Source organism: Puma concolor, chromosome A1, assembly GCF_028749965.1.
Source record: "Puma concolor isolate L17-30 chromosome A1, mPumCon1.1.hap2, whole genome shotgun sequence".
In the NCBI taxonomy this organism is placed as follows: domain Eukaryota; kingdom Metazoa; phylum Chordata; class Mammalia; order Carnivora; family Felidae; genus Puma; species Puma concolor.
Window position 1 is genome coordinate 230,880,858 of NC_141667.1, and position 18,617 is coordinate 230,899,474.

At 42.3% G+C, this 18,617-nt stretch overlaps 1 protein-coding gene across 8 annotated transcripts in view; it reads right to left on the minus strand.

The window, feature by feature from the left end:
* FRY (FRY microtubule binding protein) overlaps positions 1-18,617 on the minus strand; it is a 463,051-nt gene that overhangs the window by 12,560 nt on the left and 431,874 nt on the right. For 5 of the 8 annotated variants that reach the window (XM_086714061.1, XM_086714067.1, XM_086714020.1 and 2 more), the window contains 5 exons: positions 18,267-18,456; positions 12,419-12,568; positions 11,187-11,285; positions 9,001-9,084; positions 51-68 (listed from right to left, as the gene is read on the minus strand). In XM_086714061.1, the coding sequence (XP_086570187.1) occupies positions 51-68; positions 9,001-9,084; positions 11,187-11,285; positions 12,419-12,568; positions 18,267-18,456 (541 nt within the window). The remainder of the gene's footprint in view (positions 1-50; positions 69-9,000; positions 9,085-11,186; positions 11,286-12,418; positions 12,569-18,266; positions 18,457-18,617) is intronic. The other 3 variants (XM_086714035.1, XM_086714030.1, XM_025924363.2) reach the window with 1 other exon arrangement.

The following is an 18,617-nucleotide window of genomic DNA, read 5'->3' on the forward strand; positions in this document are numbered from 1 at the left end:
ATGGGTCCATGCCTAAAATGGACAAAGAGTATGAAAGAAAGTTAACTTACTGCAAGAGATTCCATTTGCTACACAGCAAGCATGGCACAGGAAACAAAGGAAAGGAAAGAAAGTACAGGGTCAGTGTGATGCATGCAACGGAAAGCATGGCCCTCTTCCAAGAGCAGAACCGTCAGCATAAGTATTAGCATTGCTTGCCCAAACTTGATCAACGGTTGCACATCTTGTACCCATTCAACATGCACAGCGGTCCAGTTAAAAAGAAGCTTGAATGGGAAACATGTCACTGAAAAATATAATTCGTAATCGTTTAGATCCTCTGATTAGTTGGTTTAGGTTTTGTCAGTCTTGGACACTAGAAGTGCAAACTTTTATTGCTTGAAGGTTTTAGTGTTTAACTGTAAATAATATGCGAACATAGTAAAACTGTGAGGAGACCAACTGAGTAACTTGAAAGAACTGTAGCCCAAACAAATTATGCTATTGCTAACTATCGGTTAAGGTAGAGTCTTTAATCTGTTTGGTTTCTTATCTGCTCAACTATGACTATCCAGTTAACATAGAATATAATTAACCATCTAAGTGGCATTTTCTTTAGATTCAGCTCACCTTCCTCATTAGGAATATAGGACTGCTAGATGTAGTCATGTCAAAGGAATAAATCTAGTCTGTATAATCTCAAACAAGAGTGAGATATGACAAATAATTTTCTTGTATTTCATTTCTTATAGTTTTATCAATTTTTAAAAGTAATCTAGAACTGATGGGTAGTTTAGCATATAAATTTGTAACTGGGCCATGTTCCATTATGGCTTCCATTTTTTGGTGTCATCATATCATAACCATAGACGTGGCTTTAAGGAAAGTGTGAGTGTGTGGAAAGATAACCAGAATCTGACAGAATACTAAAAAAAAAATGTCCATTCCTAATTATGGATCAACATATCTGGTTCTGGATTTTCAGAATATTTAAAGACATATCTAACTCAGTTTCTAATCCTTGGTAGGAAAAACCACTTATTTTAAAGCTCTTTCTAAAAAAAAAAAATCTCTGGGTTGTTACCAGTTTAATGTATTATATTCAATATAAGGTACCATATACACAAAAGATAAAACTATCAAATTATTAGTATCTCCAAACATAAAGCCTCACCATTACCAACCACCTCCAACTCCACCCTCTGCTCTCTGAGGGTCTTTTCTTGCCTCACCTGTTACTCATATTGTGTAAGTTACATACACTGATGACTACTGTGTTTATTGAGTAGTTTTTTGGACCTTGGCCATGAATATCTTTTAAAGCTTTGAAAGATAAATATGTTGAAGCCTGTGACATAGATTACACAGCCTGAGGTATTTACTGTTTTCAAGAAAACTTCATGCCTAGATGTTTTTATAACCAAACCTTAAGTACTGAAAAATGTGCTATCTTTTCACTGTTTTCCAAAACAAGGTTGTAATCCAAGAAAGTCATCAAATCAGTTAAAGCAGAATGTCCTCTGTTCAATAAAGGCAAATGAGCCTTTTTGACTTCAGCTTGGTGCTGAGGAATTTCATTGTCAATCAGTTCCTCCCACTCAGCTCTCAGGGCACAAAACTGTATTTCTTGGGGGATGGCCAACTTGACACACAGCAGTTCTCGGGGTCTGTCTTAAAGTCTCCTTTTTAGGTAGGCTGGTGCAAGCTGCCTTGATATTTATTATCTCAGAATCCTTTCCTAGGCCACAGGCTGGGGCCTCGTTTGCATTTAGAGCTCTCAAAAAGATAGTGAAAAATGCCTTTCTGGGGGGTGATTTTATGGAAAATGTTAAAACCTTTTATCTCTCCTGTGCTAATATTTTCCTGTATTCAGGTTTTAAAAATAATCCCCTCATAAGTCTTTATGAACGTATTTATGTTTGGGTGACTTAAGATTCCTTTTGAAACTGTTATGGGAACGTCACCATTTTATTTGGTCAGAAGGATTTTCTTCAAGCTCCACTCCTGCACTCCTAATATCACTTGATTTATAAATTGGAGTTAGAGGTAGGTTTTCTCAAAATGAGGAAAAAAAGGCCAAGAAACCAGGATGTTCAGAACTGATCACAGGCAGTGTAGCTTAAAAGCCCAGAATAATCTGGTTTGTTGTTCATTAACAGTAGCATAGCCATTCTTGTTTCTCTGTACTCTGCTCTGAAATGAGTTCTATGCTTATAATGTAGCCCAGCAGGTAAAAACCTGACAAATTTTCACCATGACAAAAGATGAGCCACAGTGTAATGTAATAGCTATTATTTTCATCATATTTAATCTCTGAAAGCCACTGGTTTAAATTAAATGGGATAAAATTTAGACCATCTAGCCTCATGTGGCAGCTTTCTTAACTCAGATGCATCTAATCTCCTAAGTAGGTATAAACAATATGTATTCGTCTATTGCTCATATCACTCGCGTCTGGCACACTGATGTATTATGTTTGTTGAGCAGCTTTTTGGACCTTGGCCATAAATACCTTTTAAAGCTTTGAAAGACCAATACCTTTAAGCCTATGATACAGATTACACAGCCTGAAGTATTTACTATTAAAAAAAATATTTTTAAAGTTTTATTTATTTATTTATTTATTTAGAGTACACATAAGTGGGGTAGGGGCATAGAGAGAGGGAGAAAGAGAATCTCAAGCAGGCTCCACGCTGTCAGCACAGAGCCCAAAGCAGGGCCCGATCTCACAAACCGTGAGATCATGATCTGAGCCTAAATCAAGAATCAGACGTCTAACTGGCTGAGCCCCCCAGGCACCCCTGGTATTTACTATTTTTAAGAAAAATTTAACTTCAGCAGACATTTCCTTTCAGTCAACACAGGAAAAAGGATTCCTTACAGAAGACTGACTCTATCTGAAGGATGATGTTTAATAAATTAGCTGCAGAAACTGTCACTTGTCTTGTTCAATTTGTACAAGAACAGAGGTTTCAGGCTTCTCATTCATAGATTATACAGGGACAAGTAGTATATAAATGAGAGAGATACTGCCCATAAAGATCCTAGTAATTGGAATGATGGTTTGAATATAAGATGAAATGTAGTAGGGCTAAATGTAAATCATTGTCCTAGAGTCCAAAGAGTCAAATGTTCAAGTAGTGCTGAGAAATGCCTGTTGAATTGGGAGTGTGCCAACTAAAATCACCTATAACAAGTGAAATGGAAACCTCTCCAGCTTTGTAGTACCTGGGACGTGAGCCGTATTCGTTAATTGTATGGCTAAGACCCACGCTGCTGCCTGGAGCCCCTGGAGCGGAGGGTCTCCTCCTTGGCCCACACTTCTGTTAATTTCAACTACCTAGTGGTAGCCAGGTCCGATGACTTCCACGGGAAATGGAGAAGTCAGTGGAAACCAAAATTCTTAATCAGAAGTGCTGTTTTGGGTCATGAAGAGATGTGTCCCTCCTTTTGCTCAGGCTGAGAAAACACTGGTAAAGCAGTGTCTGCAGATGAAACTGCTCTCATGAGACACACGGAGATCATACTCCTTATCTTATGTTCTACTCAGTGAGTACTGTGCGTTATTCGCAGAGAATGGCTATTATAATCTCCCAGAAGCCTAAATCATTTATTAATCATGCCTGTCTTTTAAAATAAGCCTTCCCTCAAAAATACTTCCCCAACATTACTAATGCTGTTGTTTTTTTTTTTTTAAGAAACTGTTTTGTTTCGTACACACACTGAGAGCATGTACAGTACCTTTAATATATGCCCAAGCAAGCAGGTTCAGCAGACGGGCACTTGAATCTTGTGTACGTAAAAATGCTTCTCACACAGGCAAAGAGCAACACTCTCAAATGGGGGCTGATGGGTACCGCATTTTTCCTGAAACACACAGCCCTATTTATCTAGCTCTCAGTTCCCTACTTGGGGGCCTGACGTACAGAGACACATTTCTCTTACAAGAAAAACAGCAGTGCAAGCATCATGATGGTTGGCACCTGGCTCTTGCCTTCAGTGTTAGGAAGTCAGTGTGCAGGGGGAATGTGGAGGAAGGCAGACCAGAGAGGCAGCTGGTTTCTGCCCAAGCTCACCGCTGCCACGAAAGAAGGCAGGCCTAGGGGCGCCTGGGTGGCGCAGTCGGTTAAGCGTCCGACTTCAGCCAGGTCACGATCTCACGGTCCGTGAGTTCGAGCCCCGCGTCAGGCTCTGGGCTGATGGCTCAGAGCCTGGAGCCTGTTTCCCATTCTGTGTCTCCCTCTCTCTCTGCCCCTCCCCCGTTCATGCTCTGTCTCTCTCTGTCCCAAAAATAAATAAACGTTGAAAAAAAAAAAAAAAAAGGCAGGCCTAGTGTTGCTGGTTCTTCCTTTTTAGAGATGGCATTCTGTTGTAAGTGTATGAGTATGTGTGAACAATTTTAATTTTTTTTTTCAACTTTTTTTTTTTTTTTTTTTTTAATTTATTTTTGGGACAGAGAGAGACAGAGCATGAACGGGGGAGGGGCAGAGAGAGAGGGAGACACAGAATCGGAAACAGGCTCTAGGCTCCGAGCCATCAGCCCAGAGCCTGACGTGGGGCTCAAACTCACAGACCGTGAGATCGTGACCTGGCTGAAGTCGGACGCTTAACCGACTGCGCCACCCAGGCGCCCCAACAATTTTAATTTTTTAATGTCAGGCCAATTCAGAAAATATCGCACAAGCTTAATACGTCTGCGAATTGGGTGACAGTGCACAGGCCACCAGTGTAAACTTTCTGCATTATTTTGAGTCTGGAACTTCATGTTAGGAATAAAAGAGAAACTGGAAAGTAAATATTAAATATCCAGCAAGGAGCTGTATCCTCTTCTATAAACCATTCCACAGCAATGTCTCACTTCTGTCGCCTGTTAGGAATGAGCAGAAATCAGCTTGTGCAAAGACCAGACCAGACTTGGGTAGGGCTTGGGGGTGGGAAGACTTTATATGCCTGTGTGTATACTGTCTCCATCTCTAGCAGACTGACATCTCTGAGAGCTCAACTCAGAGCTTTAAGTTTAGTAAGGCAAGTACTAATCCTTCCATCAAGTACAGACTTTACTGAAACAGAAACATCCATGTAATAATCACTGGCATGTTTGTTCCACTATTTACATTCAGACACAGATTCTGTGAATCACAAGGTCACTTCCCACCCCCATTCCACTTGTCTCCGTGCAAATGGTGCTCGGAATAACTGGCAACATCAAACTGTTCCAGAAGACAGGGAATCTGACTGAACAAGAGAGTTGGAGAGAATCACTTGAGGTTAGGTAAAGCTGTGTTCTGAGGTCAAACATTTGTTGGGTTTTGCTTGGGGATGGAAGCCAAATGGTAGCTGTACTTAGCAACTCTGGACATAAGATCATTATTTCAAGGGGGTGACCCCATCATCTGTCCTCAAGGCCCACCTTTAGTAGCATGTAAAGACTTTTCCCCAATTTGCCCTCATAGCCCATTTTCAGCCCTGCATGAGTGTTATCTGCAATAGGAACACAGTCCTCATTTTTCCACTCCCCACGGTGCCTAGCCATACCTCACTTTCAGCAGTGGTTCAGGTAAGGTGGGTGGGACTAGAGAATATGCGGTTGAAGCTGCATTTCCAGTGGCCAAACTACATCCAGCGTCTACTAACAAAACAGAGAATTTAACAAAGCATCCTGAGGATTTAAATAAATCACCCGGCCTTGACTGACTCAGAGAGCACTCTCTCTGGTAGATGGTATACAATTGGTCTTCCAGACCAGCTTTGTCCTCAGAACTGTCACATACAAAAGACCAAAAGCACCTTCTTCAGGACATTTGTTCATTGTCTGAATTCTCTGGTCATGAGCGTGTCCACACGTTATGCAGGGCAATTCTAATGCACTGAGCTAATACCAGCAATGGGAAGAGAGCCAAGCTGGTTTTGCAAAAATGCTGGAAACATCAGACTCAGAATTTGGCCTTCTGTTGACCTTTTCCTATAAGCCCACTCACATCCCTTCTGGTATTTCATACAGGTACCTAAAACCACACAGACATTTAGACAGATGCTGGAAATTGTCCTTCAGACTTTTCTGTGTGTATGTTTTTACCTTTAAACTAATCTGGCCTATAGAGGTAGCCTCTCAACTTCAACTTTCTTACCTGCAAAATTGAAAAAACCCTTCAGAGACTGTTGGAATAGATCAAATTGGATTATAGATGTACAGTGCGTGAAAACTATTAGTTTCTTTCCATCCTTGTATTCTCAAGCCTTATTATAATACTAACAGTTGCCACAAATAAATACAGGAATGAAGAAATGAAGTCTAAAAACAAGAAAAGGGAAGGGGGAAACAAGGACTACAATACAGAAGCACAGAAAGAGTTGGATGAAGAGGAAATGAAAAAGAATAAATGGGCAAGAAGGAAGAAGACTATGCAAAAACAACAGAAATCTCCCTTTGAGGGATGTGAGAAAAAATGGGGTGTGGGGAAGGAGCAACGGAACAAAATAACAGAAATAAACTACAAGTTCAACAGAAACACACGTTTGAAAACTGGAATGTTTGGGAAATAGGATAATTTAACCAAAAGTCCTATGTTTTTAGACTTAACCAGGAAGCCGTAAACAAATGAGCAAATATTTTTTTTAACCCTTGTTTGTAAAAAATCTGCAGTGTATTAATACATTTTCCTGATTGAGATTTGATTATAGAGAAGGTAACAATTACATGATTGAGGGTAAATGTTTAGATAACTGTGTTTATATTCTATACAAACTATATCTTGAACAGGACTAGGTTTTTGCTAACCATAAGTCATAACCTGGTAACTTATCTCTGGACTGGATTAATGTTTATTTGAGAGAGAAAGCACGAGTGTGGGAGGGCCAGAGAGAGAGGGAGAGAGAGAATCCCAAGCAGGCTCCATGCTGTGAGTGTAGAACCCCATGTAGGGCTTTGTCTCACGAACCGTGAGATCATAACCTGAGCTGAAATCAAGAATCGGACACTTAACTGACTGAGCCACCCGGGTGCCCCAGGGCTGAATTTATTTTAACAGCAGAGTATAGTGGAGGGAGGATTGGGCCTGGAATCAGAAGGCATGGGTGCCACTGGATGGCTAAAAAATCTGTAACATAGGCAATATAGATCATATAATGTATTTTAACATATAGCTTCTGGGGTATGCTCATGACACAGGTTATTTGGTGAAAATCCGAGTTACAGTCCTTCAAGGCAGCGCATCACAGCTGCATATAAAGGCACTGATGGAAAAGGCTAGAGTTTGTTGTATTTTGAACTGCACATTCAACCCTGCATTGCTCAGGGTAGACATCTCACATGATGTCATCAAACCCGTATTTTAAAAATGTAATATAGATAAACCATTTGTTGTGTACATTTGCCCATTTCCAGACGTTGTGGCCAGGCCATGTTTTTGCCCATTGCTTATTAACGGTGAAGCCTTGGACAAGTCCAGCTTGGTTTCCTCATCTATAGAATGGGGCTGGTACCACCTGCCCCGCCTGCCATGCCCAGGAAGATCAATGACTTCAAGGATACGAAAGTTTTCTGGAAGACACAATGTGAAATATAAATGTGTCCTCGGGGAGGGCAGCGATGTGGAAATGCAACCCACCCTTCAAAACCCTTTCTAGATATTTCTCAGTCTTGTAGTTTGCTTGTTCCATCTCTCACCTCTTCACTAACACTTAGCAAGGGGCTCACCTAAGAATGCCCCATGACAGGACCGCAAACTTGTTGAATAACTACCAAACTGAAATTGATCCACTGATATTCTATGGAAAATTTTTACTCAATTTTTTTTTTTTGTTTTTACACTTCAGTATAGCACTGTTTGTAACACAGGAAGATGATTTCTCATCCTCTGAAGGGTGCACAATCCAAAATGCTTCTCCAGTAGTGATGATGTCATTCTAGGGTAGCACCTCTGCCTGACGGGAAGGTAGCCTCCTCACTTGACTTCCCTAATCCACTCTTGAGCACTTCAGTCTGTTTCCACAGTACAGTGTGAGAGCCTGAATCTACTCATAACCACATTTCAATTGCCTGCCATTGCTGTTAAGATAAACACCCAAGCCCTGCACAGTCTGGCTTCTGCCAGCTTCTCCAGACTCTTCTCAAGCTTTTCTCCAAGTCGCTTTCTGTACTTGTAGCCAGACTCTCTTCAGTTCTTGCAAAGAGCCAGGTCCCTTCCTGCCTCAGGGCCTTTGCACAGGCTCTCTACACATTCCCCTTTACTTGACTATCTCTAGCTCATATTTGAGATCTTCACTTAGATGACACTTTCATAGAGAAGTTTTCTCAGAACTACTCTCCCCATTTGATCAGATTCCTTTCCATAGCTTACAGTTCTTTCCTTAATAGCAGTTATTGCCGTTTGCACCTAGATGAGTTTTTGATTCATGTCTGTCTCCCTGACAAGATCGGAGGCTCCACAAGGGCACAGGCTTGTCTGTTGTTCATTACTGTATCCACCATATGGACCCCATAGGAGGCACTTAGTACATAACTGCAGAATGAATGATTTTAATCCATTCATAATCTTCCGACCCATTTCTTTGACAATACAGCATACATTTACAAGCCAGCTGGTCTGAGGTGTGTTACTTAAAGCAACTCTAAATGAGAAAAAACCATCTGTTTTAGAGTGATGGCTGAAAGGTCAACAAAGACTTCCTTCCCTGAAGAAACTGAGCGATTCAGTGAAGAACGAATGAAATTTTGTTTTATATTCTAAATGAAGAACAGATTTATTAGGAAATGATTAGTATAGTTAAATGATGTCCAGCAAAAAGATCACTTTTATACCTCTGCTTTTCCAAAAAGAAGACTCCCCCCACAAATCTCATCAACACACAGTCATGCTTGGCTTGAACATCATTGTGTCTTACGCTACTGGCTTCTTGTGAATGTATGGGATGACCCCATTGTGCATCTTCCTTTCTTGTGCTCTACGCTTCTTGGGTGGGTCAAGATCAACGCAGGGTGTCAGAGCATGGAAAAGATAAATTCTAACAGGTTTTTATTACCTTTTCTTCCGAGTCCCCTGGTTGACAGGTAATTACTCCATCTCTTGATCCTCCTGCAAATGTTGCCTTACAATTTGCGAGCCACTGTTGTTAGAAAGAGATGCAGACAGAGGTAAAATCAGTGATGCCCTGAAAACATTTTTGTCATCACTCCTGACAGGGAAAATCAACTAAGCTTCTAATCATGGTAAAATAAAATTTTGCTGCAATAACTTTTTTTTTTTTAAAGTTTTTTTTTTTCAACGTTTATTTATTTTTGGGACAGAGAGAGACAGAGCATGAATGGGGGAGGGGCAGAGAGAGAGGGAGACTCAGAATCGGAAACAGGCTCCAGGCTCCGAGCCATCAGCCCAGAGCCCGACGCGGGGCTCGAACTCACGGACCGCGAGATCGTGACCTGGCTGAAGTCGGACGCTTAACCGACTGCGCCATCCAGGCGCCCCGCTGCAATAACTTTTTGAAAGTATTTTTTTCTGGTTGAAGATGAACTATTTGAGATTAAAATGTTCATATGGGTTCAGTGAGCTCACTTAAAAATATAATTTGAACATTGTGGTACATCGTTCCTGGAGAATGGTTTCATCGGACCACTCCTAGTTTGTGTATCAGTTTGAAAAAATCATATACAGTTAGAAACCTTTCATATGATTGAGATTTGGAGATAAAAACCAATACTTCCTCACAGGATGGGTGGTACTGGACCATGAAACCTGACTCATGACCCACCTACCTCTCTGTTACATTGGGTGGCTTCTCTGGGGGCAGGTCTGCTTCAATGTAAGAAAGGCTATTATAATAATAGCTCCGCTATTTAGAGATGCTACCAGCCTTAAGTACCTGGGATGGTAACCAATACAGATGTGAGAAGGAACCTCTGGACACAAAACAATAAGGACTGAAGAATTGAAACTTGCATCTGACATCAAAAGACTGGTTTGTTTACCAAGAAGGATGGAAGGATTACTTTTATTAACTGATGATGGAGAAAATGGGAAAAAATGACCATTAAGGAGCCACAGAGTAAAAGACAATGGGAATTGTTATTGCAGAGCGTTAGAACTCTTGCCCTTGGACAGATCATGAAAAGATTAATAACAAGAGCAACAAACATAAAACAAGTAACTTTGTGATGAATATCTTCTATGTATGAGGCACTGTGCTAGGCAGTTTACATATGTTATTTCTATTTAAAAGGCAATAAACATTGTGTTGTGTTTGAGGGCATGGACTTTGGAATCCCATAGACCTGGGTTTCAAAACTGATTTTCTACCTCTGAGCTACTGAGGATAATCATAGCAACTCCCAGGGTAGTTACGAGTATTACATGATTTAATTTAAGAACTTTAACTCTTATCAGGTAGTTGGACACGTAGAAGGGACTCAGGAGATGATAGGTGCTACAACTATTACGATTGTTATACCCTTACAACAATTCTGCAAATCAATTGTTATCACTGTCTTACAGATGATGAATCTGAGATGAGGAGGTAAATAATTTATCCCAGGTCACTAACCCTTAGGTAGCTGATCTGTGATTTGAACCCACGTCCATCTGATTTCAAAATCCATGCCTTTCCTGTTGTGCCTGGCATATTATAAGAAGCGTCCCACAGTCATTACACACAATTGCTTGTCAGAAATCAGGGGGTCCGCATGTCTGATGGAGGTTTCTGGATCACTTCTGTTCCTAACATTTTACAGTCTAGATCAGTGAAGGAAAGAGTAAAGAGCTGGAGTCGAGGCCAAGAGAAGCAATGGAGTCAGGGAGAGACAGCTACCAAGAGCAGTTAAGAGGAGGGGAGAGCAGAGATCTACCCCAGTGAGTTTCAGGAGAGGCAAACACCAGGAGGAAGTAATTAACAATTTTACATCTCTGAGAAAAGTTAATCACATTGACAAGGAGACATTGAGCAGATACCCATGTTTCCGTTTCCAAGTAGGGAAATTATGGAGCTAAAATGAAAGCTGATAATTTCTCTTTTGTAGTATCATTTTTGCATAATACATACTGTTAACAGTTCTACCAGTATTAAATTGGAAGTGTAGTCTTGCTAACAGAGGAATGGATGACGTTTTCTTCTCCCAAAGATCCTATCCTATATTAATCACAACACCTTCCCAGGGCCCATAAGTGGGTTCATTTGATTTTAACTGAAAGCATATGCACAGAGACACAAAAGCTTACCGAGAGAGTGGCCTCTTTTCTGTTGTTGTAGGTGTCCAAATATTCTTGCAGTTCTAAAACACTGAACTTGAGCTTGTCCAGAAGTCCACAAGAAAGGAGCTGAAGGCAGGAAAATAATTTGTATTAACACAACTAGAGAGATAACTAGACACAGGCATGGCTGTGTCAGATACAAAAGAGAAATATATTTAGAAATAATGTAAAGTAGGGACCAGTGGGTCCATTTTTAGTAAGCTGTGCAATGTGTAATTCTGTTCCACTATCAGCTGCAATTGTAATTGAATACTGGCTCGCTAATGCAAATCTCCTACAAAAATATCCGGTTTTCTCCATATCAGTATAGACACTCAAGCCTTACCACGTATTCCGTAGGAGCCCACATTAAGATGTACTCATTTGATGCACAAACTCTGATATCTTCGTCCAGCAATACTCCAAGTAGTGGGAAGACACATCTCCAAATAGACTTTTGAACTGATTTTATAGTTAATCTTTGCTTTAAATCATTTAAGATAGAATGATTTCTCCTATTGTATTCCGACCACTGAGTCCTTGGAGAGACTAATTCTTCAGAGACTTTTGAAATCAAAGCACATCCTCATTGGTTCTAAACCTTATTAGTTCATTACTCAGCATATAAGACATCAGTGTGAGATGCATGGAGGATATACAGAAAGGTGACACACACCCCAAAGAGCTCACCACTCGTGCAGGCTTAGACTTATATGTAAAGTCATGATTTAGCAGTCAGCCAGAGGATGCTTTACTTAACCCTCAACTTCATCACTTGCAGTTTGGGCTGGATGAATCCCTCCAGGGGGCAATCTCTCTCCACTTGACACTTGGGAGTAAGGAAAATGAGGACATGTTGCCTCTGGAGACCCATCTGGCTGGACAACTTGGCATTGTGGGGATGGGCTAGGTCAGCTCTGGGGGTTAGCTCATCACGTTCACAGCGGTCAAATCCAGAGATACTGGAGACAGGTGCCAAGGACACGGAGGGAGCACCAACGTGGATTTTTCTCCCAATTCCCTGAAATGACTTGGCCTTGGCTGGCAATGTAGAGTCATTACCATGCAGACTCCGGCCTTTGGCGGTCGTGTCACAACATGGTGCTGCTCACAAACACTGAGTGTCTTTCAAACAAACCACAACACTAGCACGCCTCCTGTATGTTTCACACCCTAAGCTGGGCCCGCCATTTGCCACCACAGCAGGACTGGGTACTCACAGTCTCAGCGTCCACAAAGAGTGTAGGGCATTCAGAGCAGGAGGTGAGCATCTGAGAAGAGCTGACAAACTTGGACCCGATTCCCCGCAGATTGTCTCCAAGGTAACTGGCAGCATCACAGGTTAGGAAGCAGAACCTTTTCTGAATATTCTGAAAGGCAAAACAATGACCATTTATAAAAGCCGAGTTTTAACTTATATACCAGCAAAAAACTACTTTTAAATCTTTATGAAAACGTCAAATGAGCACAGGTCCTCAGGTAGAGGCGGGGCAGATGGGGTGAGTGTTGGTCTCAAGTCAAGTAGGTGATCACCCAGTGTGGGCAAAGTTTCTTCTTAAAGTGTTTCCGAGAGGGTGATGTTTACATAATCTTTTAAATAAATTGCGCTTTTCTTTTTGCTGATGGTCAGAGCTGGTCAGCAGTTTGAGTCCACCTCGCTTGTCTGTCAGATCAGCGAGAAGTTCCTGAGGTTACGTCAACGTGCGCAAGACAGAAAGGGCCATGCGATGTAACCTTTTCCTGTTCCCCGAGATCACAGCTTCTTGAGAGAGAGCACCAAAACAGTGCCATTTGAACCTCTGGCAAATGAAAGTAAATGCTACATGGGTCCGGAATAGTATCTCCCTCTGAGGGTGTGTCTGGCAAGATGTCCATAACCGTGTCTTACAGGGTTGCATACACTGGCTCATTAACCCTCACAATCAGGCGAGGAAGTCCAGGTTAAGACACGACTTGCCTAAGGTCATACAGCCAGTAAGTGACAGAGGAAGGGTGAGCCTGACCCCAGCGCTCACATTCCTTCCACAAATCTATGATGCTTCCTAGGAGGTAGGTCCTCCTGTACAGCCTGAGGCACAACTGGAATCAGGAAGAATGTGATTCACTGTGCTTGTGTCGGTGACAAAATGGGAACATTGTTTAGCCCCCAAACTTCCAACACACAGTATCTTTAACAAAAAGAACACAATGTTGAACCAAAAAATAACTTCAGTCCTAGGCACTGGCTTTCAAACTCAAAGAGATGTCGTGCCTTTTGAGTTGTGGAACCTAGTCCGGGAGAAATCCTCTCTGCCCTGTTGTGAGCAAAGTAGAACGTCCCTACAACAACAGCAGGCTGGTTCTTTATGATTTACATTAGAAAAGTGCCAACCATGCTGCATATTCATTATTTTTTACTTAACATATATGAGAACCTTGGTATGATGTGTAGCATACATATTTGACTTAGTTTTATGTGCAGTTAGAAAAACTAAAAAACCCGACTGAACGTCAGAGCAGAGACGAAGGACAAGTGCCACGTGTAGCATCACACATCTAGTTGAATGGCAGAGCTGGGAGTAGGACTCAGGCCCCCAAAGAGTTTGGGGTTCTTTCCATTTTACCTAAGGATAAGGTGAGGTCTGTGAACCTGTCAGGGAGCTTTAGAGCCTCTTATAAAGGCAGGTGGTATTTAGGGGATAGACACTCAGTCGTGTCCTCACCTAACTTCCATATAAACACATTGTATAATTTGGTGGCACCGTGTGACACAATGACGACATTAACAGAGGAGCGGCAGGAAGGATGTATAGTGACTGAGACACTTGGGAAGATGTCCACGCTGGACCATTAGAAATCAATTCCTTGTTTTTAAAACCAAATTATTTTGGCAATTACCTCCTCTCCATCCCCTCCCAAATCCAACTAAATACAGGGAAATGTGGCCTTCAGACTCATAGGAAAATGCTGGAAAAGAATAAACAGACATGGTGAGGACTGGCCAACAGCTTCGTAGACGGCATGTCCAAAATGTATTTCATTCCCAGCATATTTTATTTAATACCTGTTGTGTTATTAGTATTGTTCTCAATCACATAGCATTTGATGATAGTTGAGAAAGTTCTTAAGGCTAAATGTATATCAAAAACTCAAAAAAGAGGTACACATTTGTATGACTGTTATTGCAGATAAGGTCCATAGGGATTTACCTAATGCATGGGTGGAAAAATAAAGTCCAAACCTCAAAATGCCCCTCAAGCCAAGGGTCCACCCCACCTCCCAGCTCGTGTTTCAACCTTCTGGTCTACTGGCATGAAATCAGAAACCATCTGTTTAAGATTTCCACTAAAAAAAGATTCCTATTCATGCTTCTTACATTTACTGAGCACCTATTGTGTGTTAGCAATGGTGCCAGCTGCTGGGAAATCAAAATCAGACACCATTACTCGCCCACTCTGTGGGAGACAGACAATAAGGAATTCTGATAGAATGTGACAAGTGTGACAGATGTAACCACGATGTGCTCGGGACCCCAGGTGATGGGGAGGGAGAAAGAAGGAAGGGAAGGCTTCATTTGCTGAAGTGAGCTCCAATCAGGGGTCTGCATGTAACTGAGAGTACAGTAGGGGGCCAAGAGGAAATGGCCTTGCTGGGCAGCGGGAAAAGTATTGTTCGTGACTAGGAAATGGGGCACAAATAGCTAGTGACTATAATGAGAAAAAATGACTACAACAGCCAAACATAAATTATTACCCAGTAACCATTATTTTAAAACAGACTTTAGAACAATATAAAAAATAAACTACTTTGCTTCTAAATCCTTAACAAGTAAATTTACCTCAAATGGTAACTTTCTCATAGTTTGTGTTAGAATTTCAATCAGCTCAGTGTTAGAGTGTTTCTGGAATTCCTATCTCTCAGCAGCCTGTTTTTTCTGTCTTCAGCCTAACAGCCCCTCCAGCTCCCGGTTAATCTCAGACACAACCCTCGTTTTGTCCAGGCAGCTTTCTAAAAGATTTCACTAAAAGGAAACTGAAAACTGGGGAGAGAGCAGCACAATAACCCTCAAAATGAGAAAGTGTAGCTGTTAGTACTATTGGTATGTAATTCTCCAAAAATGGGTCATAAGAAGGGCCACCAGGCTCAAAAACAGACTTTACTTTTTATACTAATTAAATAGTAAATAGCGGCTTCCTGAATTTGAAATCTTGGAGGCAGGTGGTCCTTTGTTTTTAAAATTTATTTTTAAGTTAATTTTATTTTATTTTTTAAATATAATTTATTGTCAAATTGTCTAACATACGGTGTGTAAAGTGTGCTCTGGGTTTTTGGGATGGATTCCCATGGCTCCTCGCTTACATACCTTACCCAGTGCTCATGCCAACAAGTGCCCTCCTCAATGCCCAGCACCCATTCTTCTCCTCTCCCCCATCAACCCTCAGTTTGTTCTCTTTTCTTAAATTTTATTTATTTATTTATTCTCTGTGTTTAAGAGTCTCTTATGGTTTTCCTCCCTCCCTCTCTTTTTGTAACTATTTTTTCCCCTTCCCTTCCCCCCCATGGTCTTCTGTTAAGTTTCTCAAGATCCACATAAGAGTGAAAACACATGGTATCTGTCCTTCTCTGACTGACTTATTTCACTCAGCATCATACCTTCCAGTTCCATCCACGTTGCTGCAAATGGCAGGATTTCATTCTTTCTCAGTGCCAAGTAGTATTCCATTGTATGTATAAACCACATGGATAAAGAAGATGTGGTTCATTTTGCACTTTTAATAGAATTCCTTATTTTCCTGCCTTTCCCTTCTGCCATGGCTCTTCCTGAAGGTGATTAGTGGGCCCATCCCTCAGTCCAGCCAAGTGACTGTCCCTCTTTCATGATCTACTCTATAGAGCTCAACCTATAAGAGGGTTCTACCTTGTCTGGCTGGTCACTCCCCCATTACTCACGTCTACCGAAAGTTGGAACTACTACGTAAGTCCCTTTTCACACTTCCCCTGCATTATTAGTGGCAATTCTGCTTTGTGAGTGATCAAATACAAGTTTAGAAAAAATGCTGAAAGAAAGGCATTTTCATTAGTGGAAAATAGGAGCTCTAAAGAAAGTAAAAAGAAGCAGGGAGAAATACACCCATAATCTCATCACCCTGAGTAAACCACAGTGAAATGCTAGTGTATAATCTTCACTATTTTCTAGACATTAAAAAAATAGTACCCCCCCCCTCAGAAATAAAGCTTAAAAAAATTTAAAAAAAAGGGGGGCACCTGGGGGGCTCAGTTGGTTAAATGCCCAAGTAGGGCACAGGTCATGACCTCATGGTTCGTGAGTTCAAGCCCCGTGACGGGCTCTGTGCTGACAGCTCAGAGCCTGGAGCCTGCTTCAGATTCTGTGTCTCCCTCTCTCTCTGTTCCTCCACCACTCATGCTCTGTCTGTCTGTCTGTCTCTCTCTCTCAGAAATAAAGCTTAAAAAAATTTAAAAAAATCCTACCATACATACTGGCTTTTTAAAAAAATTTTTTTTCAACGTTTTATTTATTTTTGGGACAGAGAGAGACAGAGCATGAACGGGGGAGGAGCAGAGAGAGAGGGAGACACAGAATCGGAAACAGGCTCCAGGCTCCGAGCCATCAGCCCAGAGCCCGACGCGGGGCTCGAACTCACGGACCGCGAGATCGCGACCTGGCTGAAGTCGGACGCTTAACCGACTGCGCCACCCAGGCGCCCCCATACTGGCTTTTTAAAACTAGTTTTCTTGGGGCGCCTGGGTGGCGCAGTCGGTTAAGCGTCCGACTTCAGCCAGGTCGCGATCTCGCGGTCCGTGAGTTCGAGCCCCGCGTCGGGCTCTGGGCTGATGGCTCGGAGCCTGGAGCCTGTTTCCGATTCTGTGTCTCCCTCTCTCTCTGCTCCTCCCCCGTTCATGCTCTGTCTCTCTCTGTCCCAAAAATAAAATAAAAACGTTGAAAAGAAAAAAAAAATTTAAAAAAAACTAGTTTTCTCCTACACTGTATGGTAACCATACAAATCTTCACCCATAGCCTCATCTTCATGGCTAAGCATTACTTCCAGCCATGCCACTTTCCCAGACAGGATCAGCCTCAAATACAGCACACAGGGCTAGTTAATTCCAGCGATGACAGCAGACCTTCGGGGTTGCTTCAAAACAGGCCATCTTTCTCTTCTATTGATGCCCCTCCCACCTCCACCAATCGTTTGATGAACTTTAGAGAGCAAAAGTTCAGAGCAAGATGCACAGAGGAACCGACAGGTATTTGCACACCAACAGACAGGCAGGCATAAAAATAAACCTTCGATCACCCATCAGAAGTCAAGTTCCCTCCATCTCTTTGGTTCAGATGTTGTAAGTGTGTTTGGGGATAATAGCTGAAATCTGAAGGTGTCCACACAGAGGCTGCTACGTTGAGTTGTGTGCAAGATGCCACAGGTGCCTGGCGGAGGGATAGAGATCCAGCCTGCCCTCTGCTGGCCACACCCTGTGCTGCAATGCTCTGGAGGAAGGGACATCCGTTTCCAATTTGCACAAAGACACCATCTGGACTCGCCAGGCTGTGGCTCACCCAGGAGACGCAAAGTATGACTGTTCATGTGTCCAGAAGCATCTCTGAGGAGAAGCAAGTGTTCATAGCTACGGCTGACATGTTTAAGGAATTCATGCCGGGAAAGAGATAAAACACAAGAAAAAGATAAACATGAACAGTAAAGAGAAAAGAGAGGTACAGAAGGGGTCTAAGAAGAGTGCAGGATAGGCTCAGCAGATGATACCACTCGCTGGTTCTGACATCATGTCACGGTTGCCTGGGATCACGATCAAGACAAGCCAGCATGGCAAAAGCGAACAGGACAGCGTGTGGACTCAATCGTTTGGGGGCAAGGCCTTTGCGATACCAGTTTAAGAAGGTTGAGCAGATTACGGTTAAACAGAAGAAAGGCTGAAGTCACAGGCAACTGGGGGGTATCTGGAGGAGAAAATAATGCAAACCCAGAATGAAACAAGCACCCCTTCTGAAACCGGAAGCTAGCTGGCTCCCCTAAGAGACCTAGTCGTCTGAATTGCTAGTGAGGACCGTACCTTAAACAAGGAGGAGAACACATGAAATGTATACACAGCACAGGAGCCATCTGAGTCGCACATGAGCTGGTTGATGTGGCTGCGCCAGGCTTCCTCTGCATCGTCACAGGCCGCGGGCTGAAACGCAGCAAGGATGGCCGAGAAGAAGGGCGAGGGAGGGGGAGAGACCCCCCTGTCACCTTCTCCAAAGCTGCGAAAGATGAAAACAACCTGGTCAAGGAGTGACGTCCTCAACCTTCACTGGGCTGTGTAAATTCTAACCCTGTCAGCTGTTCTGTCCCCTCCTCCCTTTGAGGTTGCTGTAGGGACTCAGCTCTCCTTCACAGCCCTTCAACGTTCTCTTCTGCTTGG